Source organism: Balaenoptera acutorostrata, chromosome 7 (assembly GCF_949987535.1).
Source record: "Balaenoptera acutorostrata chromosome 7, mBalAcu1.1, whole genome shotgun sequence".
NCBI lineage: Eukaryota > Metazoa > Chordata > Mammalia > Artiodactyla > Balaenopteridae > Balaenoptera > Balaenoptera acutorostrata.
Genome location: NC_080070.1, coordinates 13,074,347 through 13,098,539, shown reverse-complemented (window position 1 = coordinate 13,098,539; position 24,193 = coordinate 13,074,347). Strand labels below are relative to the sequence as shown.

Below are 24,193 nucleotides of genomic sequence, written 5' to 3'. Positions count from 1 at the left end.
TATACATGGTAGTTTTTATCTGCTAATCCCAAACTCCCAATTCATCCCTCCTTACCCCCCTTTCCCCTTTGGTAACCCTAATTTTGTTTTCTGTGTCTGTGTGTCTTTCAGTTTTGTGAATAAGTTCATTTGTATCATATTTTAGATTCCACATATAAGTGATAGCATATGATATTTGTTTATTTAAAATTTTTTTGGAGAAGTTCTTGTTCCCAATCTGATGACTGCAGTTACTACAAAAGGGAAAAATTTGCTAATGGAGGTATTTTTCTCTACTGTCATTATTCTTACTTAGCATGTGTATGTTGAAAGCATCTTAGCATGTGTATGTTGAAAGCCTTCCTTCAGTGTGATAACTTCCTAAATGTATATTATAGAGTTCACTGGTGAGCTTTGGCTTTCATTTATTTTCCCTTTATACCATGTGAAATGATATAGGGAAGGAAAAAAAGAATTATCACAACATTGAAAATTCTAGAGATAGTTTACGTCTGCAGACTTGTAGTATATATTTCTACCTAAAGGCTAACTTATGTCCAAGTGTTAAACATCTGAATTTGGTGACATAATTTCAGACATAATGTCATTTGCTGCACAGGTTCCTGTACCAGGAGCACAGATGTTGGGAAACGCTGGTGTTGGTAGGCGTGCTTCTATTTTAGAAAAACAGAGACATTTTCATTTTGACTATCTTTCCCTAATCTCTCTGGACAGTTAACTGACCAAAACCAGGACAGATACGAAGTGCCCCATGAACATGTGAAACCCTTCAAAGGAAATGCTGCTTCTTCCTTGACCTATAAAGTTGAGATCTCCAAACAGCCATTTAGCATCAAAGTGATCAGAACGAGCAACAATCATGTTCTGTAAGTTTTGCAAACCTATCTGGAGATTTGAGTATGAAGGTTGTGGGGGAGGGAGGTTTGCAAGCCTGGAAAAGGATGCATTTCTACAATATTCCTGAGGGCTGTGAGCCCACTGTTGGTGACCAGACTCTCCACCTCCAAATGTGTACTTTTTTCTGCCTTCCTTCCTCTTCCTTCCTTCCTCCTCTTCCTCCTCCTCCTCCTCTTTTATTACTAAGCATTTATTGTAGGCCAGGCACTGGGCTGTGTCCTTTTTCTCTTTCTTCCTTCCATTTTGTCATTTTTCCTCCTTATTTTCCCTTTTTTCCCTCCATCCATCTAACACCTATCCAGCAGTAACTCTCTATGGAGCATCTGCTATAATGTACGACTAATATTCTGGTCATGTGATAGAAAGTCAAGGGGACAAATCTAAGAAATGTGCCGAATGGTACCTGCCCTCAGGAAATCCTGATCTCTTGATGTCCATGGAAAAATGTCACAGGAGGGCAAATGAGGCCGATTAAACAGGGAGTATTGAGTCTTTGAGATACAAGAACAATTTTCTAAGCAGTTGCATCCCCTCCACTCCACTTGCCCACCCGTCCCTGTGTTTTCCACCCATGTCTAGGTTTGACTCCAGCATCGGGCCCCTGCTGTTTGCTGATCAGTTCCTGCAGCTCTCCATCCGACTGCCTAGTGCTAACGTGTATGGTCTGGGAGAACACGTGCACCAGCAGTACCGGCACGATATGAATTGGAAGACCTGGCCCATATTTGCCAGGGACACAATCCCAAAAGGGGTAACCTTTCAGGATGGGCCCCTTTCCACTGAATATCATAGCCTCTTTCATGAAGGTCACTCCTAGCAGTGCAGTATAACGGTTAAGAGTCAGGTGCTCCGGTGAGGCTATCTGGGTCTGAATTCTGGCACTGCTACTCACCAGTTTTGTGGTTCTGGACAGGTTTCCTCTCTGTGTCTTTAGTTCCCCATCTATGAAATGGGGGTAATATACTTACTTCATAAGGTTGTGATGGGAATTAAATGAATTGATACATGTAGAGTCTCTAGAAGAGTGTCTGCCACATAGAAAATTCTCAATAAATACCAAGTATTTTTCATCACATTTTCATTTTGAACTAACTAGTTATGGAGAAAACTAATACTGATTCTGCACAATATGCTGGTTATGGTTACCATATTTTAGGTTGACCTTTACAAATCACCAACTTACCAGGTTTGTCAGCAAAATAGGATAAAATATCAGCTAAAATTCTCTATTAATCATTCTTTGTGTGAAGAATGTTTGGGGCAGTGAAAGAATAGAAGGAGTAGAGTTTCGTTGTTATTATTTTATTTTGTTTTTTCTCTCTTGGTTTTGTTTTGACTGCTAAAACTCAAAGCAGAGGCATTTTCTAGACTCAGCAATACTACATTCAGGTCTTGTTCAGCAACTTTCCCAATTAAGCAGAACTAGTGGCTGGATGAAAGGAAATTAGAGGAATAATTTATTAAGTGGATTTTTAAATATAATATCTCTATTTACCAAAAGGACTCTGAGAAAAATAAGTCTAATTTATTCCATTTAACAGACAAGGAAACTGAGGTTTAGAAAAGCCAAATCAATAGCCCAATGTAAAAAAAAAAAAGTTCGTAAGGAACAGAGATAGGATCTAATCCCTGGCCCACGCTCCTCACCATACCATAGGCCTATCAGAAAAACAGGAAAGGTGTTGGGTCCAAGCAGCTCATCTGGGATATGGCTGGTGATGCTTGTTCAATAAGGAGCCTTAGATCCTCGCTGCTTGAAGTGTGCAGTATGGGCACCACCACGTGACAAATTTGGGCTCTCAGCTCCCTCTTCCATCTACTAAATTAGACCCCACACTGAAATGAGGTTCCTTTGTAATTTGTATGCACACCAAATTTTGAGATATGCTGTCCCAGAGCAGTGATTCTCAAACATGATTATACATTGGCATCACCCGGGGAAATTGAACAAACTATCAATGTCTGCTTCTATTCCCAGAGATTCTGTTTTAATTGGGGTGGGATGCAGCCCAGGTTGAAAACTACTGTTCTAAAGTCTAGAAGACCAGCTCAAGTTCTAATGTATGCTGTTGTAAAGACTAGAAGACCGTATATCTTAAGTAGAGCTCCATCTAGTTGCAAATTAGAAAGGTGCCTGATTTATATTAGGGCTCGATGGAGTTTTTGCAGATGAGGTTAGGTCAAGACTCTTTGAGTCAAGGTCAAGCCTCTTTGAGAGGAGAGCTCTTTTTTTGAAAAAAAATTTTTATTGGAGTATAGTTGCTTTACACTGTTGCGTTAGTTTCAGGTGTACGGCAAAGTGATTCAGTTATACATATACATATATTCATTCTTTTCTCATGTAGATTATCACAGAATATTGAGTAGAGTTCTCTGTGCTATACAGTAGGTCCTTTTTTAGTTATCTGTCTTATATAGTTCACCCCAAGCTCCTGATTTATCCCTACCCCCAACGTGTACCCTTTGGTAACCATAAGTTTGTTTTTGATATCCGTAGAGAAGAGCTTTTTTGAAAACTACAGTTTCAAACCTGTTCTCCCACATCCTAACATATCACAAGTTCTCACATTTCTATTAGATAAATGGTCATAGCTGGCTCATTCTATATGAAAATGCTAATTCACTTGATTAACATCAACCAAGTGTAGACCTTACATTAAAAATTTGTGTCTTCTTTGACATGAGTTCCTTGTCAATTCCTCACATGATTAACATCGATTTCCTAAGCTATTTCTGGCCATGTGGGGTTTATTTGTAAATTTTTGGTTTTAAATTATCTTTCTGCAGGATGGAACTAACTTGTATGGTGCACAGACATTCTTCCTATGCCTTGAAGATGCTAGTGGATTGTCCTTTGGAGTGTTTCTGATGAACAGCAATGCCATGGGTAAAAGACTAAAGGAATATTCATACACAAGGATGACTTTCAGTCCCTTTCTTACAGCATTATGATAAAGGAGTGGCGCCCTTTAGGAATGGCTGAGCCGTAGCTTGGGGCCTTATATGTTCTCTGACTGTGCCATTCATACTTCATTACCTGTTGACTCATGGTAGCCATGAGTAGAGTTTTCTCTCTTAGCTTACGATTTTCTTGAATCTGGTTGCCTCTGTTGGAATATTTACTATTATAGTGTTAAAACAGCTAACCCTTTCCTACAGTCTATTCTAAGGCAGTTTCTACCAATTTGTTCTTCTCCTTCCTCAGACTTTCATCCAGTACAGGTGTTAATAAAAGCTCTGGTAAGAAACAGGTAATTGCTCTAATAGCAGGGTGTAACCAAGGAACTACAACTGAGGTGTGAATGTTACATCGAGACCTCCAAGGGTAGCAAGGTAAAGTGGAGCGTGAGGGTCAGGCAGAGTACAGTCAGATTGTTTAAGACCAAATGGTATAATATCATAGGATTCCAGGAAGTAGCTTGCTTCCTTATCGTTGAAGGTTTTAGATCAGATCAATGATTCTCAACTGTTCTTCTGCTTGCACCAGTAACAACCAATCCCAGGGCAATGAATCAATCCCTACAGGGAAAGAGGAGTTCTGTCAGAATCTCCCAGGGTTGATGGTCAGCACAGGATATTGATCCCCACCCTCTTCTCAACCGGGACTTGATGGACTAGATCAGTACTCCTTAAAGCGTGACCCATGGAGTGTTCAAAGACTGTTTCAGGTCTACAGTAAGATGAGTATAAAATTAAGAGGAAACATTGCTGTAGCATCCAAGTACATGTATGAAACTTTTTCTAATAATTCATTTTCATGTTATTTTACAAAAGTATCAGTTTGCAAAGAACTGGAAATTTAGAAAACAAAGATCCGCTCCTTTACCACAGATTGTTTGAGAATCACTCTAAGTGATCAAAGATGATTCTAAGATACCTGATAGTCAAAGAATAGACTGAGATAATATAAGGATTGTACAGTTTCAGGTGGCTGAAAGGAACCAGAAAACAATCTGTGTCAGGCTTAGAGGGAAAAGTCACAGAATCCTAGATACTCCGTGTGAGTTGTTCTCATGCCTGAAGAGTACATTTTAGTCGATCTTGAGACCTTTTATCCCTAATGCAAATCAAGGCTATGCGGAGACTTCATCTCTGAAAATTGCATTTGGGGCTTAGAGGGATTTTGAATTTATAGTATCATCTCTGACATCTTTTTAGTTTGGCTCTTGCTTGATGTGAGATCTGCTGAGGCTGGTACCTCCGTGTGTCTAGCCAGGTTATGTTCCTGCAATAATGATGGGATATGGGGTGGGAACAGCATATTCTGTAGCTGTGAATGGCAGAGAAGAAAATTTTTTTCTCTGTCCTCTTAGGTTTGGTATTTGAGGGCCTGTGAATCAATCTGACAAAAGACAGGTTAGCAAGAGAAAAAACTAGGTTTATTTACGTGTGCAACCTGCATATACACAAGAGTGCTCAGTGTGTAGCTCAAAGGAGTGGTTAGAATTTGGGACTTACAAACCATCCTAATAGGGGAAGAAATGTACTTAGGATGAAACAAATGGCTTCTTAGAAGGGGTGAGAGGGATAAAGGGCATTTAATGGAACAACAGATGACATTTTGGAAAGATCAGTGAGCCCTTAGGAGGATAGTGGGGGCTGGGTATTCTTGTGTGCTGCCGATTTATTGTCTCAGAGGAGATTAGTTTTGCTCCAGGGCCAGGGGGTTTATGACAACTGAGTTCGTATGGGAGGCTCTGCTTTTAGGTGGATAAGGGATTTCAGAAACTCAAACGTTTTCAGCTTACAACCATTTTTATGCCACAATGGCTTATTCTGGACCCCTTCCTGAAACTGGTTGCTTTTTCATGAAATCCTGACACAGCAGTTAAGACACTGCAGTCACCAGTTATGGAAATCTGTCACAGAACAAATGCTTTGGCCTTTCTTGTGCTGTGAGGGTGGACTTTGATTGTCAGAGTTTGTCCCTTTTTATACAAAAACTGAGGCATTAGGATCACTTCATTAGTGTTCAGATGACTGGTGATCCTCTGGTCTAAAGCTTTGTAATTATTACTCTAGAATAAATTCTAATGTTTATTTGCTTCATTTTTAATCTTTCAAGAGGTTTCCCTCCAGCCCACCCCAGCTGTCACTTACCGCACCACTGGGGGCATTCTCGACTTCTACGTGTTCTTGGGAAACACTCCAGAGCAAGTGGTTCAAGAGTATCAAGAGGTAAACTTATAATGTTATGGTTATGACTGAGGAAATTGTAAATAAGAGCAAAGAAATGTAAATTTAATATGCAAGTGTGACTCACAAACATATGCTATTTAAGTAGCTATTATAAATGTGCTATTACAAATTGATCCAAACCTTAATGATTTATTAAAGGGGCTAGCATTCTAATATTAAGGAAATAGTGTGTTGGAAAGTGGGGTATGTTTTGTGCCCCCAAACTAATGCGTAGAAAAAGTTTTGTTAAAAATAGAGTATTTGCTAACTTTCATTTCACATCATTCTTTCAGCTCATTGGACGGCCAGCCCTACCCTCATACTGGGCACTTGGGTTTCATCTCAGTCGTTATGACTATGGAACCCTGGGTAACATGAAAGAAGTCATGGAGAGAAACCGTGCCGCACAGCTGCCTTACGTAAGTAAGGCAGCAAAAAATCCTCCAAAAATAAAAGAATTTTCTTGGGGAATAAGAACAATTGTTTATACTCTCTCCTCCTGAGTTTTTTTAAAAAATATACAACAAAAATATTTTTATATATTCAGAATGCTGGACTTTTTTGTTGGGCCAACCGTTCCTTGAAGGAACTGGTTTTCTTACACTTACTGTATTGATGACATTCTACACAGTGCATTCTTATTTGTATTCTCAAGGCATTTCTTTCCCTAGTTTAAGGGAACAAAAGAATACAGTTTATACATGTAATAAAATATTTTTATGATTTAAGTGGCTAAATTTGAATGTGTCTATTATATAATGAGTAGCGAGGTCTTACAAGAGATGCAAAGAGAAACGCCCAGTAGTCTCTGGAATAATCCTCTTCTCTCCCTTACCCCATTCCCTTGGAGGCAGACGCTTAGGTCTTGGAGCAAGAGTCAATTTCATTCTGGGCTCCACTATTTTCATACAAGTAAAATTAGGAAAGAGCAAATGCCAAAGAAGGCTTTAAGTGGAAGAGAAGCAACAATACAAAATGTGGTGCAGTCAAATGCAGGAGAAGTGGGAGAGCCAGTCCCTTCTCTCCTTTATGTTGTGGATGACATAGCATTTAGGTAATGGATATGTTTTGATAGCCTTAGTGATATTTTTTGTAACTGTTGTGGTTTGTTTGTTAGATTGGTTTTCAATGCCGGAGCGCCAGGCAACAAGGTAGGGTGATGCAGCTAATCTGATTCCAGGGGTGGGCTCATAAATTGTGGACGTTGTGTATTCTTTCAGGACGTTCAGCATGCTGATATTGATTATATGCATGAGAGGAAGGACTTCACTTATGATCCAGTAAATTTTAAGGGCTTCCCTGAGTTTGTTAAAGAGTTACACAGTAACGGACAAAAATTGGTCATCATTGTGGTATGTGCTATCCTCTTATTCCCCCACATCAGGTCCTTGCTCTTCGTTGTCATTACGCCCCCTCCCACTCCCTCATCCCTCAATCCCCAGTTCCCTTTCAGTGGTTCTAGCTCAAAGCTAGGTCCCTCATTGTATTTTTCCCTTTCTTAGGATCCAGCCATCTCCAACAACTCTTCCCCAAGTAACCCCTATGGCCCGTATGACAGGGGTTCAGATATGAAGATATGGGTGAATGCTTCAGATGGAGTGACTCCACTCATTGGGGAGGTATCTTAATGGGGAAGTGGGGGCTGGTGGAGGGGCTGTGGCAGAGTGTGTGTGTGTGTGTGTGTGTGTGTGTGTGTGTGTGTGTCTGTAATTGTTTTGTTTTACATTTTCAGGTGCCTTATATATGCTGGGGATCAACTTGCCCTCGTCCTTTCATCCTCAAACACCTACCAGTCATCCCAGTTCTTACATTCCCTTCACAGCAAAGTCCCTTTAAACAATAGACTTAGATACTGAATGTCCACTTCCTCACCTCACCCCCCATTCACTTTTTTAAAAAATTTATTCATTTTATTTATTTATGTTTGGCTACGTTGGGTCTTCGTTGCTGTGTGCGGGCTTTCTCTAGTTGCGGCGAGCGGGGGCTACTCTTTGTTGCGGTGCATGGGCTTCTCGTTGCTGTGGCTTCTCTTGTCGCAGAGCATGGGCTCTAGGCGCACGGGCTTCAGTAGTTGTGGCACGCAGGCTCAGTACTTGTGGCACACAGGCTTAGTTGCTCCGCGGCATGTGAGATCTTCTTGGACCAGGGCTCAAACCCATGTCCCCTGCATTGGCAGGCGGATTCTTAACCACTGAGCCACAAGGGAAGTACCCCCCATTCACTCTTCAGCTGACTGCAGTCTACTTTCCTCCCCCGTCACTCCACTGATGCTGCTTTGGCACCAGTTGCCTCCTAACTGGCAAATCCAATGAAACTATTTCATTCCTCTTCTTACTCAGTTTTTCTGTTATTTGGCAAGTTTGACTAGTTCTTTCTCAAACTTATTTGTCCTTGTTTTCCATGAAGGTGTTATCTGCTGGTTCACTTCTAACACCTCTGCTGACCCGAGTGCCTAGTGTCTGAGAAGAAGTGGATAGGAAGAGAATAGAGAAGAGTAATTGATGGTTAGAGCCCATAACTTGTCATGGGTCAGTTGAAATTATACAGTACTCTCCCTCATTTACCATTCCTAGGATTGGGAGTAGAGAAAGTGTCAGGGAAGGGTGAGGCAGAGTTGAAGATTAGCAAAGACTTAACCATTTTTTTGAAATAATTTTTTTCTCAAGTGACTATTTGACTCCTCCTATTTAGTCTAAATATTTAAAGCACTTTACATTCCTAATTGAAAAGGACCTGTGCCTGGGCACCTCTGTTGCCATGATCGTATTAGGAATTTCTTTGTTCTCTGTTTTACTCTGTATTCATTTAACTTCCTTTGATCAATATTTTTCTTTTCCTCCTGCAGGTCTGGCCTGGAAAAACTGTGTTTCCTGATTACACCGACCCCAAGTGTACTGCTTGGTGGGCAAATGAATGTGAGCTTTTCCACAATCAAGTAGAATTTGATGGAATCTGGATTGTGAGTTCTTAACATTTTGATTACTAGGCGGCTAACATTCAGACTGTGTATCTCTATATCATCGAGTCATGGAGCACAGGGGGAAGAGGAGGAGAGGAAAGCAAGTATGGCAATAATTCTAGGTATTCTCTCTCTTAGTATTCAAATAATCTTACCAAAACATGTAGCTTAGACTTCAAAATCAGATTGTTAGAAGTAGAAGGAAGTAAACTGAGAGATCTGTTTTTTCCGAGCCTAGCTCTCCTTTTACAAATGAATGAGCTGAAGTAAAAATAGGTCATATACTCCTTACGTTGTCACAAAGTACACAGATTGTTCAATTGTCACTTCAGGGCTCTTTCACTTGGACGTGTTGGATAAACTGATCAGAGCCAAAGTACTCAAGTGAGCGACAGAACTGTGGCTGCAGAAAGGACAAATGTCTCACATGATGTCAAATGAAAGCAAATGCAAAGCATCAGGGGTCCAGCACAATTTACAGAGCTCTGGAGTTGAACTTTTTTCTATTTATAAGAGAAAGGTAGAAAATGCAAACAATACAAAGAGCTAAACAGATGAGGAGAGCTAAAGTGATATCAACCAAAGACATCTACCATCAGTATTTCAGTATGCATCTTTCCAGAGCCCTCACTTGCACAGCTGTGGGTACATGCTTGTTCTCGCACTCTCTCTGCATATGTTTGTATTATATATGTATATGCATTTATATGTGTGTGTATTCATAGCTATATTTGAATATTTAAAGAATGTATAAGTTGATATACATGGGACCATATAAATTGAAATATTTTTCACCTAGTATTTTTGGAAATTTTTCATTTTCAATGATTATATACATATATCATTTTGAACAGATTTTAAGAAGCTTCTCCACAAAGCCTTCAATGGGTAGAGAAGACAGGACAGGAACATCTGTTTCTCTCCTTAACATAAGAACCTCGTTAAAAAAAGAAATATCTAGAATCATTTCTCTGAGTCCTAAAAAAAAGAAAGACACCATCAGTGCAACATACGAGGACATGTTACTTTTTCTTAATAGTCTTTATTCTTTGTCTTCTAGGATATGAATGAAGTCTCCAACTTCGTGGATGGTTCAGTTTCAGGATGTTCCACAAGCAATCTAAATTATCCCCCATTCACTCCCAGTAAGTGCTGATTAGTTTGATTAAAGTGGCAATGAATATCTGGTATTTTAAATTCATAAGGATGGATATGAATAACCTGGCAAGGGATTTTTTACATAAATTGCATAGGGGAAGGAAAATGTGGGTACTGTATAAAGAAAACTAGGAAAGAAAATCAAAACACTCTATGCTTTCCTAAATGAGGCGTAAATTCAAAAGGGGCAATCAATCTAATCCTTCTACCTACATCTGAGCTGTTTCTGTTCCAGAGAAGATATGGTGCAGAAGCCAGAGGTTAGTGGTTAGTTCATTTTCCTCTCAAGTGTGTACCCAGATAGGTTAGGGCTAACCAGAGAGAGACTAGGTAACCAGGTTAGGTCTTCAAATGAAGGTCAAGTCTGGTAATGTCAAGACAGTGAAGAATAGATTTGGACCGTAAAATGAAAGGAAGCCAGAACCCATGGCTTGTTGGGGGAGGAGGGGGGGCGGGTCAACGTCAGAGTCAGTGAATATGATGCTAGTGAGTGCTGATTGAACTTCGAACAACACTGTATCCCAGGGTGTGGCCCTGGAATCACAGCATTTATTGTAGTTTGAAGAAATCTAGAGGCTCACAGACAAATTGTATCTTGATTAAGAAAGGAATGAGCTGCTAGAATTATAGCATCTTATGAAAACTTCCAGTCTGATGGAAAAATAGGAAATTAGGGCAGATGGGTCTGGATCAAATGCTGAGAGACTCAGATGGGAGGCTTCATTCTTTTGGTGATAGAAATTATTTAAGTTTTAGAGGGAAACATGGAAACAGTCAAATGGTTTTGGAAATATTGATCTGGCATTAATGTGTGCTTCTAATATGAATTAGAAGATCAATAGATCAGAGTTAAATAAGCCATTAAGAAAACTATTGCAATGGTTAAGACAAAGGTAATTTGGATCTGAACCATAGTGGTGCAAAGGGAGCAGAAAAGATTGGGTGAATGAAAGAGAGATTGGTCAGTCATCCCTTATAACAGCTTAGAGAAAGGGTGAGAGATTAATTTACACTTTCATCTAATATTTTTATTCTTGGACCACTTAATTTAGCTCAGTTTGAAGACTTCAGATTTAACTTCAAGTCTAACTGGATCCACTTACTTCCAAATACTTGCCTCTGGTCTCATGTGCACCCACATGGGAGAATGTGTATGGGTCAGCACAATTTATTTTATATATCAGAGAAACTACTGAGAGTATATATCCTTCTGATAGTGAGGAAGCTGTATGATCATTTCCAGGATGGCCACAAAAAATGCCTGCCTAGGGAGCCACAATTTCAGGTGATAGTCGAGAAACAGGGAATATGCATCTCAGGCTCTCATTGACTGATCCCTCTTTTGTCGCAGGAATCCTGGATGGGTACCTGTTCTGCAAGAGTCTCTGCATGGATGCAGTACAGCACTGGGGCAAGCAGTACGATGTCCACAATCTGTATGGCTACTCCATGGCAATTGCCACAGCAGAGTAAGGCCATTATTGCTATGGACTTAATATATGATCAGATTTACTTAATACATGATCAAATTCTTAGTCTCACTAGATGCCAGTTGCCAGTGTGTTATTTTTAAGAACTCAGCAAGGGAGATTCGTTCAAGATGGTAGAGTAGAAGGACGTGTGCTCACTTCCTCTTGCGAGAGCACCGGAATCACAACTAACTTCTGAACAATCATTGACAGGAAGACACTGGAGCTCACCAAAAAAGATACCCCACATCCAAAGACAAAGGAGAAGCCTCAATGAGACAGTAGGAGGGGCGCAATTACAATAAAATCAAATCCCATAACGGCTGGGTGGGTGACTCACAAACTGGAGAACATTTATACCACAGAAGTCCACCCACTGGAGTGAAGGTTCTGAGCCCCACTTCAGGCTTCCGAAGCTGGGAGTCTGGCAATGGGAGGACGAATTCCCAGAGAATCAGACTTTGAAGGCTAGCGAGATTTGATTGCCGGACTTCGACAGGACTGGGGGAAACAGAGACTCCACTCTTGGAGGGCACACGCAAAGTAGTGTGCGTATCAGGACCCAGGGGAAAGGAGCAGTGACCCCATAGGAGACTGAACCAGACCTACCTGCTAGTGTTGGAGGGTTTCCTGCAGAGGCGGGGGGCAGCTGTGGCTCACCACAGGGACAAGGACACTGGCAGCAGAAGTTCTGGGAAGTACTCATTGGTTTGAGCCCTCCTGGAGTCCGCCATTAGCCCCACCAAAAAGCCTGTAGTCTCCAGTGCAGGGTCACCTCAGACCAAACAACCAACAAGGAGGGAACTCAGCCCCACCCATCAGCAGACAAGCAGATTAAAGTTTTACTGAGCTCTGTCCACCAGAGCAAAACCCAGCTCTACCCACCACCAGTCCCTCCTATCAGGAAGCTTGCACAAGCCTCTTAGATAGCCTCATCCACCAGAGGGCATACAGCAGAAGCAAGAAGAACTACAGTCCTGCAGCCTGTGGAACGAAAACCACATTCACAGAAAGACAGACAAAATGAAAAGGCAGAGGACCATGTACCAGATGAAGGAACAAGATAAAACCCCAGAAAAACAACTAAATGAAGTGGAGATAGGCAAAATTCCAGAAAAAGAATTCAGAATAATGATAATGAAGATGATCCAGGACCTCGGAAAAAGAATGGAGGCAAAGATTGAGAAGATGCAAGAAATGATTAAAAAAGACCTAGAAGAATTAAAGAACAAACAAACAGAGATGAGCAATACAATAACTGAAATGAAAAATACACTAGAAGGAATGAATAGCAGAATAACTGAGGCAGAAGAACGGATAAGTGACCTGGAAGGCAGAATGGTGGAAATCACTGCTGCAGAACAGATTAAAGAAAAAAGAATGAAAAGAAATGAAGACTGCCTAAGAGACCTCTGGGACAACATTAAATGCACCGACATTCGCATTATAGGGGTCCCAGAAGGAGAAGAGAGAGAGAAAGGACCCAAAAAAATATTTGAAGAGATTATAGTCGAAAACTTCCCTAACATGGGAAAGGAAATAGCCACCCAAGTCCAGGAAGTGCAGAGAGTCCCAGGCAGAATAAACCCAAGGAGAAACACACCGCGACACATAGTAATCAAACTGACAAAAATTAAAGACAGAGAAAAATTATTAGAAGCAACAATGGAAAAACAACAAACAACATACAAGGGAACTCCCATTAAGGTTAACAGCTGATTTCTCAGCAGAAACTCTACAATCCAGAAGGGATTGGCACGATATATTTAAAGTGATGAAAGGGAAGAACCTACAACCAAGATTACTCTACCCAGCAAGGATCTCATTCAGATTCGACAGAGAAATCAAAAGCTTTACTGGCAAGTGAAAGTTAAGAGAATTCAGCACCACCAAACCAGCTCCTACAACAAATGCTAAAGGAACTTCTCTAAGTGGGAAACACAAGAGAAGGAAAAGACCTACAAAAACAAACTCAAAACAATTAAGAAAATGGTAACGGGAAAATACATATCGATAATTACCTTAAATGTGAATGGATTAAGTGCTCCAACCAAAAGACACAGGCTCCCTGAATGGATACAAAAACAAGACCCATATATATGCTGTCTACAAGAGACCCACTTCAGACCTAGGGACACATACAGACTGAAAGTGAGGGAATAGAAAAAGATATTCCATGCAAACGGAAATCAAAAGAAAACTGGAGTAGCAATACTCATATCAGATAAAATAGACTTTAAAATAAGAATGTTACAAGAGACAAGGAAGGACACTACATAATCATCAAGGGATCAACCCAAGAAGAAGATATAACAATTATAAATATATATGCACCCAACATAGGAGCACCTCAATACATAAGGCAACTGCTAACAGCTATAAAAGAGTAAATCGACAGTAACACAATAATAGTGGGGGACTTTGACACCTCACTTATACCAATGGACAGATCATCCAGACAGAAAATTAATAAGGAAACACAAGCTTTAAATGACACAACAGACCAGATAGATTTAGTTGATATTTATAGGACAGTCCATCCAAAATCAGCAGATTACACTTTCTTCTCAAGTGCACACAGAACATTCTCCAGGATAGATCACATCTGGGGTCATAAATCAAGCCTCAGTAAATTTAAGACAATTGAAATCATATCAAGCAACTTTTCCGACCACAACGCTATGAGATTAGAAATAAATTACAAGGGAAAAAATGTAAAAAACACAAACACAGGGAGGCTAAACAATACGTTGCTAAATAACCAAGAGATCACTGAAGAAATCAAAGAGGAAATCAAAAAATACCTGGAGAAAAATGACAATGAAAACACGACAATCCAAAACCTATGGGATGCAACAAAAGCAGTTCTAAGAGGGAAGTTTATAGCAATACAATCCTACCTCAAGAAACAAGAAACATCTCAAATAAACAATCTAACCTTACACCTAAAGGAACTAGAGAAAGAAGAGCAAACAAAACCCAAAGTTAGTAGAAGGAAAGAAATCATACAGATCAGAGCAGAAATAAATGAAATAGAAACAAAGAAAACAATAGCAAAGATCAATAAAATTAAAAGCTGGTTCTTTGAGAAGATAAACAAAATTGATAAACCATTAGCCAGACTCATCAAGAAAAAGAGGGAGAAGACTCAAATCAATAAAATTAGAAACGAAAAAGGAGAAGTTACAACAGACACCGCAGAAATACAAAGCATCCTAAGAGACTACTAGAAGCAACTCTATGCCAATAAAATGGACAACCTGGAAGAAATGGACAAATTCTTAGAAAGGTATAACCTTCCAAGACTGAACCAGGAAGAAATAGAAAATATGAACAGACCAATGACAAGTAATGAAATTGAAACTGTGATTAAAAATCTTCCAACAAACAAAAGTCCAGGACCAGATGGCTTCACAGGTGAATTCTATCAAACATTTAGAGAAGAGCTAACACCCATCCTTCTCAGATTCTTGCAAAAAATTGCAGAGGAATGAACAAACTCATTCTATGAGGCCACCATAATCCTGATACCAAAACCAGACAAAGATACTACAGCAAAAGAAAATTACAGACCAATATCACTGATGAATATAGATGCAAAAATCCTCAACAAAATACTAGCAAACAGAATCCAACAACACATTAAAAAGATCATACACCATGATCAAGTAGGATTTATCCCAGGGATGCAGGGATTCTTCAAAATATGCAAATCAATCAATGTGATACACCCTATTAACAAATTGAAGGATGAAAACCATATGATCATCTCAATAGATGCAGAAAAAGCTTTTGACAAAATTTAACACCCATTTATGATAAAAACTCTCCAGAAAATGGGCATAGAGGGAAAGTACTTCAACATAATAAAGGCCATATATGACAAACCCACAGCCAACATCATTCTCAGTGGTGAAAAACTGAAACCGTTTTCTCTAAGATTAGGAGCAAGACAAGGTTGCCCACTCTCACCACTATTATTCAACATAGTTTTGGAAGTTTTAGTCACAGCAATCAGAGAAGAAAAAGAAATAAAAGGAATACAAATTGGAAAAGAAGAAGTAAAACTGTCATTGTTTGCAGATGACAAGATACTATACATACAGTATCCTAAAGATGCTACCAGAAAACTACTAGAGCTAGTCAATGAATTTAGTAAAGTAGCAGGATACAAAATTAATGCACAGAAATCTCTTCCATTCCTACACACTAACAACAAAAAATCTGAAAGAGAAATTAAGGAAACGTTTACCATTTACCATTGCAACAAAAAGAATAAAACACCTAGGAATAAACCTACCTAAGGAGACAAAAGACCTGTATACAGAAAACTATAAGACACTGATGAAAGAAATTAAAGACAATACAAACAGATGGAGAGATATACCACATATTTGGATCGGAAGAATCAACATTATGAAAATGACTATACTACCCAAAGCAATCTGCAGATTCAGTGCAATCCCTATCAAACTACCAATGGCGTTCTTCACAAAACTAGAGCAAAAAATTTCACAATTTGTATGGAAACACAAAAGACCTCGAATAGTCAATGCAATACTGAGAAAGAAAAACAGAGCTCGAGGAATCAGGCTCCCAGACTTCAGACTATACTACAAACCTGCAGTAATCAAGACAGTATGGCACTGGCACAAAAACAGAAATATAGATCAATGGAACAGGATAGAAAGCCCAGAGATAAACCCACACACCTATGGTCAACTAATTTATGACAAAGAAGGCAAGGATATACAGTGGAGAAAAGACAGCCTCTTCAATAAGTGGTGCTGGGAAAACTGGACAGCTACATGTAAAAGAATGAAATTAGAACACTCCCTAACACCATACACGAAAGTAAACTCAAAATGGATTAAAGACCTAAATGTAAGGCCAGACACTATACAACTCTTAGAGGAAAACATAGGAAGAACACTCTGGGACGTAAATCACAGCAAGATTTTTTTTGACCCATCTCCCAGAGTAATGGAAATAAAAGCAAAAATAAACAAATAGGACCTAATGAAACGTAAAAGCTTTTGCACAGCAAAGGAAACTATAAATAAGATGAAAAGACAACCCTCAGAATGGGAGAAAATATTTGCAAACAAATCAATGGACAAAGGATTAATCTCCAAAATATATAAACAGCTCATGCAGCTCAATATTAAAAAAACAAACAACCCAATCAAAAAATGGGCATAAGACCTAGATAGACATTTCTCCAAAGAAGACATACAGATGGCCACGAAGCACATGAAAAGATGCTCAACATCACTAATTAGGGAAATGCAAATCAAAACTACAATGAGGTATCACCTCACACTGGTTAGAATGGACGTCATCAGAAAATCTACAAACAACAAATGCTGGAGAGGGTGTGGAGAAAAAGGAACCCTCTTGTACTGTTGGTGGGAATATAAATTGATAGAGCCACTGTGGAGAACAGTATGGAGTTTCCTTAAAAAACTAAAAATAGAATTACCATATGACCCAGCAATCCCACTACTGAGCCTTTACCCAGAGAAAACCATAATTCAAAGAGACACATGCACCCCAGTGTTCATTGCAGCACTATTTACGATAGCCAGGTCATGGAAGCAACCTAAATGCCCATCAACAGATGAATGGATAGAGAAGATGTGGTGCATATATACAATGGAATATTACTCAGCCATAAAAAGGAATGAAATCGGGTCATTTGCTGAGACGTGGATGGACCTAGAGACTGTCATACAGAGTGAAGTAAGTCAGAAAGAGAAAAACAAATATCGTATATTAACACATATATGTTGTATCTAGAAAAATAGTACAGATGAAGACACAGATGTAGAGAACAAACATATGGACACCAAGGGGGGAAGGCGGGGGTGGTGTTGGTGGTGGGATGAATTGGGAGGTTGGGATGGACGTGTATACACTGATATGTATAAAATAGATAACTAATAAGAACCTGCTATATTAAAAAAAAATAAAACAGCAATACAGAAAAAAGAATGTAAAAAAAAATTCGGCAAGATAAGTATGGTTGTTATTATGGAATGAGTTAAGAAAATCCTGGTCACATAGGGAGGAAGGAATCCAATAAGTATTTGTGTACTGTGTATAATGAAAGAATGAATGAATGAATGAATGGAAGGTTGGAAGAAAGAAAGAGAAGTAATTTGACCAAGGTCAGACAGCTAATAAAATGTAAGAGCAAAATTTGGACTCATTTCTGCATGAGTCCAAGGCCCATGTATTTTCCTCTCTGCCATACTGTCATAGACTGGCGTATGGAGGGTTAAGTAACTTTAGACTGCATTTGCTTTGGGGTTTTAGGTACTGGCTCAGTATCCTTCTACTGAACTTTGAAATTATGGAGTTAATGATGTACATAAAATGCCTAAAACAAAACAAAACGAAATATAAATATACTCAATGGTACAGTCCGCTCCCAACAGCAACTCTAACTCTACAGGAGAGGGCTAGAAGAGAAGAGTGAAGTATTAACTTGAGAGCCTCGATATTATCACTCTATCCTGTGGGCTAAGACACGCTAAGGTCACACATAGACTCCCTAAGTCTCTGTCCCTTTCTAGAGCTGTCAAGACTGTGTTCCCTAACAAGAGAAGCTTCATTTTAACCCGTTCTACCTTTGCGGGGTCTGGCAAGTTTGCAGCCCACTGGTTAGGAGACAACGCAGCCACCTGGAATGACCTTCGGTGGTCCATCCCTGGCATGCTCGAGTTCAACCTTTTTGGTATCCCAATGGTGAGTCCACATCCCAGTCCCCAGAGTGCCTCAGGCTAGAAGTTTTTCAGATGGTAAAGCTCCCCTCTACTGCCCTGCATGGCCCGGGGATTTAAAGTCTGGAGGGTTTGTGCTTCATCCACGTCAGTATGACACTGATACCACGACATTCTTTCCTGTACTGCCTTATAAGGATAGAAGGTGCAAGCTTGAAGTGGTATCGTTGGAATATTTTTTATTAAAGTACAACATACACACAAAAAAGTGCACATGTCCTTAAGGTTACAGTTGGCATCTTTTAGTTAAATTCAGCATATCTATTTATTGAGCTCTTACTTCGAGCAAGGCATTGAGCTAGGTAAGCATGGTGAGGGTGGAGAGAAACATAAATATAGTAACAGAAACACCTTCCTTCCACACACCCCCAAAGTCTCTCTTTCTCTCTCTCTCTCTCTCTCTCTCTCTCTCTCTCTATATATATATATATATACACACACACACACACACACACACACATAATTATGACAAGCTAGGGTAAAAGTGCAAACAGGAACATATAATTTAAATGTTAAAAGAAATCCTGAGAACGGGACTTAGCAATTCTAACAAGATTACAAGGAACAATGGGAGTCACAGGAGGAAGTAAATAGTAAACTCGTGCAAAAGATGGCACTTGAGTTTAACCTTGAAAATGGGTATGTTTTATCAGACTGATGTGGGGGAGGTCATTTTAAGACTGAGAAATAAACCTGAGCGAGACCAGCAAGGGGCAGAATTTGAGTGTCCCTAAGGATCGGAGTGTAGGACTGGAATGAGAAATGATGCTGGAAAGGTAGGTTGGAACCAGGTTTTGAGGCGCTAGTAGGACAGGCAGCAGGAGACCCTGGGGATTTTTGAATAGATGAATGACCTAATCAGAATTAGGCTTTGGGAAATTAATTCTCCTAGTGCTGTGGTCAAAGTAATAATATCAACGGTATTTATAGTTACTATTCACCAAAAAACTATTGTGCATCAAGTGTTTTACTTCCATTATCTCATTTACTAAAACCCTAGAGTGCCCACTTTAACAAAATGAGGAAACTGAGGCACAAAAGGGTTAAGTAATTCATTTGCAGTCACCTGGCAGTAAAGAGTGGACATAGGATTTAGCCCAGTTCCATCACACTGAAGTAGCCTTCTCAGCAAGAGGTTAGCCAAGTACAGCTGGTAGGTCCCTGGTAGAAAGCAAAGCCCAGGAGCAGGGGACGGTAATGGAAGTGAGGTACACATGCCCTTGCTGTCCTTGTGTCCTTCCAGGTGGGTTCTGATATATGTGGCTTTACATTGGATGCTCCCGAAGAGCTCTGCAGGAGGTGGATGCAGCTGGGAGCATTCTATCCATTTTCCAGGAATCACAATGGCCAAGGCTACAAGGTAAGTCTCCCAGGAGATATGATCAAAATAGACTTGGCATACATTAGGACTGGATCTACCTGCATCCTGTCCGAGAAATCTGTTGAGCCAACTTCCTACCTGGTGCTTCACTTAGGCTAATTGAGACCACCGTTTGCAATTAACCAGGACTCATGGTGCACCATTAAAATGCCCTGCCGACACAACCCCTGCTATTTCTACTGCGGCAGTAAAGGAAATGGCAAGTCTGTGAAGGTTTTTAATCAAACCTCTATACACTTTATTTACATTGCTCATTTTGTAGTGAGAATCAAATGAGGAAATACTTTAAAGTTATTTAAATGGCAGTCTACTGAGAGCACCCATAGAATGAATGAGGGGGGATGCAGTTCAGGGTGAAGAATGGCCACTTAACTTGGTGGAATGATCTCCCTTTGCCCAACCCTACTGCTCAGAGGCAAAGTTTGCAAGGTAGGCCCCAGGTCTTGCAGGAACAAAACTCTTGGTTGTGATGAATGGGGTCTGATATCTCCAGAGGCTTTTCTTATTTGTAACCAGGTGTCAATTGCAACCTCTTGTTTCTTCCCAGGCCCAGGATCCTGCCTCCTTTGGAGCTGACTCTCTGCTGTTGAATTCCTCCAGGCACTACCTTACCATCCGCTATGCTCTATTGCCCTATCTCTACACCCTCTTCTACCGTGCTCACAGCCAGGGGGACACGGTGGCCAGGCCCCTTCTACATGAGTAAGTTCACCTAGCCCAAAGGAATTTTGTTAATGTAACTGGGTGACATTGACTGTATCATCAAATATAAGAGTGAAGGGACTTCCCTGGTGGTCCAGTGGGTAAGACTCTGCGCTCCCAATGAAGGGGGCCTGGGTTCAATCCCTGGTTGGGGAACTAGATCCTGCATGCATGCTGAAACCAAGAGTTCTCAACTAGGAGTCTGCATGCCGCAACGAAGATCCCGTGAGCCACAACTAAGACCGGCAGCAGCCTAAATGAATAAACAAATATTTTCCAAAAAAATGAGTGAAAATTAAAACAATCCAAACAGTTACTCAGATATATTTTTTTAACTTGAATAACAAGTTGGTATTTGCAAGGCTATTGCTGCCTATGTACTATTTTAGTTATATTTAAGTATTATAGCCTGTTCCCTTTTGGGAAGAGAATTAGACTAAAAGTTGTGGAATTTGGGGTCTTTGTTCCACCAACTAACTCTATACCTTAGACAAATCATTTAAGTTCTTTCATCCTTAGTTTCTTTAGCCTTAATTTAAAGGATTTGATAGCTTGAACCTGATGTTCGCTTTTGTAATGCACCATGTTCAGGCTCTAGGAATTAGCCTGTCATTTACATACTAATAAGAATAGTATGGAGGATTTCCTGAATGCAGAATTTTTATTGTCAGCCAATGAGTATCTCTAATTTGACTAAAAAAAGAACACTTAAGAGACTTTCCTTAAAGCTGGCCACTTAGTACGAACTGATGCCTCTGTATTAGCCGGCAAATAGCTCTGGGGTTTCCAGGCAATCCTGTTTCGGGGCTGGAATCTCGGGGAAGCTGCTGTGAGGCACCGGGGAAATTTAAACTTGGTGGAGATTTGTAGTAGGAGAGGGTGTGTCCTTGCTTCCTAGCTAATGCTGTGGGACCCTCTGGTGGCTGCAGAGTGAGTAGCTCTGCAGTGGGGTTTGCTTTCTCATGACTGGCCCTGGCAGAATAAGGAGCCTGAAGCCTTGTTTAGAAACCCGAGGGTTGAAGATGGTGCTGGGAAGTGTACGGAACTGGCTTGAGACGGAGGCTGTGATTTAGGCGGGGACCCTGCCCCAGTCGCTCGTGCCTTTGGTAGCATTTCTCAGGGCTTGAACAGTGGGAACAGTAATGCTCTGTGTACATGATGCAAAAAAAAGCATGAAAATAGAGATATTAGATTGAACTATGTTTGATGCTATGTAGATAAAAGCCTCAATTGGGACATGGAATTCAACCAGTTTTATTGGTTGGCTTTTAAAGTGAATTCATTCTAACAGTTTTGAGCACAGATATTCTGAAAGCCAAAGTGCCTGGATATTGGGGGATATACTTGCTGGTCATCAATGGGGGCATCTTTGAGGTCTATATTGGTCATATCTTAGAAAAAGAAAAAAGTAACCCAGGTCTCGCTTATTAAAAATTAACACAATAATTTTATAGTCTACGAAAGAAGAGACTTTTTCTTGTCAAAATCAAAATACAGTTAATTCCCTTCTGTGTCTGACATTTTAGGCCCTCAGGCATATATTATTATAATATATATTATATATTCATTATTGTGGGTAAGTTCTTGCTATCTCCCAGAATTCTCTATTAAAAGGTAGGTATCCTAAAAGAGAAAAGAGTAAAGTTTTTGTCTGCTTTTTTTGGGTGATCAGATCTAGTTCCTTTTGGGTAGTCAGCTGAAGTTTTAAAATGTCTTGCTTGTTTTACTTATTTTTTTAAGGGGGATATGACAAATAGAATTATAGCCTGGAACCTGCCTAGCATAGAGGTACTGAAATAAGAACTTCTGTCCAAATTGGGGAAAGAATAGGAGGGTGCAGGGGCTAGGGAAAGTGGATCTGCCTGCAGGAGTAGGGAGACGGGGATTGAATAGGTGTTACGGAATAATTTTGGGAATTTGCCCCAGGCAGGGAGCCTGCAAGTTTTAGACAGGCTTGGGGGAGAGCTGCCAGAAAACACTGGCCCAAATGTCATTGCACATTTCTCTGGGCTCTAGGTTCTACGAGGACAGCAACACTTGGGATGTGCACCAACAGTTTTTATGGGGGCCCGGCCTCCTCATCACTCCGGTTCTGGCTGAGGCAAGTGCTCCCACCGAGACACACTGGTGGTCTCTGCTCTTGCTCCTGCTAACTCCAGACTCCTCTCTTCTTGGAACCATTTGTCCTCTTTCTATTCCAAACCCATTTCCAACATCTGTGGCTGGGGCAGCCTTGAAAACTGTGTGTTGGAGTTTGGGGAAGATGGATATCTGATGGGTACACATTTTTGTCTCTAGAAGTCTTCTGTCCTTGACCAAGTTTCCAATCAGTATAGAAGCATCTACGGGTGACTCTGGGTTTAAGAATTGTCCTGTGTGTTGTCAGATTCTCATAGCAGATCATGACTTGTTCCAGGATGCAGAGGCAGGAGGGAGCAGTGACCCAGCACTCACTCTAAGGTCAGGGTGATCTGGGTGTGTTTGTTGTCTCTGCCACTTGGTACCAGTGCCGTCTGGGGGAAATTATGTGCTGCTTCCTCAGCTGTAAGATGAGATAATAATAGTATGTATCACTGGAGACTGTTGGGAAGATTAAATGAGGTACGCAGTGTAAAGCTGGAATTTTTTTTTAATTATTCAAAATCCCACCCTCCAGCCCTGCCCTCTCTGCCAAGCCCAGCTTCACAGCACTGATGTCTCACGGCACTTCTCTTACATCCTTTCCTCCAAGCAGAACTTGCCTCTCAACCAGTGAAGGGAGTCCCAGATTTTCCTGGTTCTTGTTTCATCACTTCTATGCACTGTCGTGTCCTTCTTCCTGTTTTCCACCTGGCTGCGGTTGACTCTGCTAACTGGTCTGGTTTGTGTCTAGAGAAGCTGTATTAGTTTCCTATCGCTGCTGTAACAAATTACCACAAATGCAGTGGCTCATAGCAACAAAAATCTATTATCTTACATTTCTGGAGGTCAGAAGCCCAAAATGCGTCTCACTGGGCTAAAATCACCATGTTGGTGGGGCCGGTTGCTTCTGGGGCTCTAAGGGAGAAATCCATTTCCTTGCCTCTTCCACCTTCTAGAGGCTGCCCGCATTCCTTGTTCTGTCTCCCTGCCTTGCTGTCATCACATCTGCTTCTGTGACTCTAAAGCTGGAATTTTTACCACAAGACCTATTTCAATATTATGATTATTATTCCTAATATGGTTCCATCTGGGATTTTTCTTTGAGTGGCAAGGTTATTGCCTCTGTTAGAAGAAAAGTACAAGTTGGTAGAGAAAAGAAAGGCCATTTATGCATTCTCAGTATGTGATTAAGAAGTTTTATCCCCTTCAGAGGCTGGGCCATAAAGGACAATAGTTTGTTTTAATTTCAGGGTGCAGAGAGAGTGACAGCATATGTGCCTGATGCCGTCTGGTATGACTATGAGACTGTAAGTAGCTCTGACTTTTCTTAAACTCTTCAAGCTGCATAGACAAGATACGTCTGGGTAGACAGAAACATCTATCCATGCACTGAGGAATGTTTCTGTCGTGTTTGCAGTGATTTCATAGCAGAGTCAATAAAGTGAGACTAAGTCACTCGACATCAGTCATGATGAAATCTGAAAAAGATACTTTCATATACTTTATTCAGCAGCAAGATAAAGACGGAAGTAGAATGTCTCAT

General features: G+C 40.4%; 1 protein-coding gene across 4 annotated transcripts in view; it reads left to right on the top strand.

Moving 5' to 3' along the window:
* MGAM (maltase-glucoamylase) overlaps positions 1 to 24,193 on the top strand; it is a 145,270-nt gene that overhangs the window by 76,165 nt on the left and 44,912 nt on the right. For all 4 annotated transcript variants that reach the window (XM_057549689.1, XM_057549688.1, XM_057549687.1 and 1 more), the window contains 15 exons: positions 715 to 866; positions 1,477 to 1,648; positions 3,685 to 3,784; positions 5,963 to 6,075; positions 6,369 to 6,494; positions 7,296 to 7,427; positions 7,578 to 7,694; positions 8,921 to 9,034; positions 10,095 to 10,179; positions 11,544 to 11,661; positions 18,240 to 18,411; positions 19,690 to 19,806; positions 20,375 to 20,529; positions 22,546 to 22,630; positions 23,901 to 23,957. In XM_057549689.1, the coding sequence (XP_057405672.1) occupies positions 715 to 866; positions 1,477 to 1,648; positions 3,685 to 3,784; positions 5,963 to 6,075; positions 6,369 to 6,494; positions 7,296 to 7,427; positions 7,578 to 7,694; positions 8,921 to 9,034; positions 10,095 to 10,179; positions 11,544 to 11,661; positions 18,240 to 18,411; positions 19,690 to 19,806; positions 20,375 to 20,529; positions 22,546 to 22,630; positions 23,901 to 23,957 (1,815 nt within the window). The remainder of the gene's footprint in view (positions 1 to 714; positions 867 to 1,476; positions 1,649 to 3,684; positions 3,785 to 5,962; positions 6,076 to 6,368; positions 6,495 to 7,295; positions 7,428 to 7,577; positions 7,695 to 8,920; positions 9,035 to 10,094; positions 10,180 to 11,543; positions 11,662 to 18,239; positions 18,412 to 19,689; positions 19,807 to 20,374; positions 20,530 to 22,545; positions 22,631 to 23,900; positions 23,958 to 24,193) is intronic.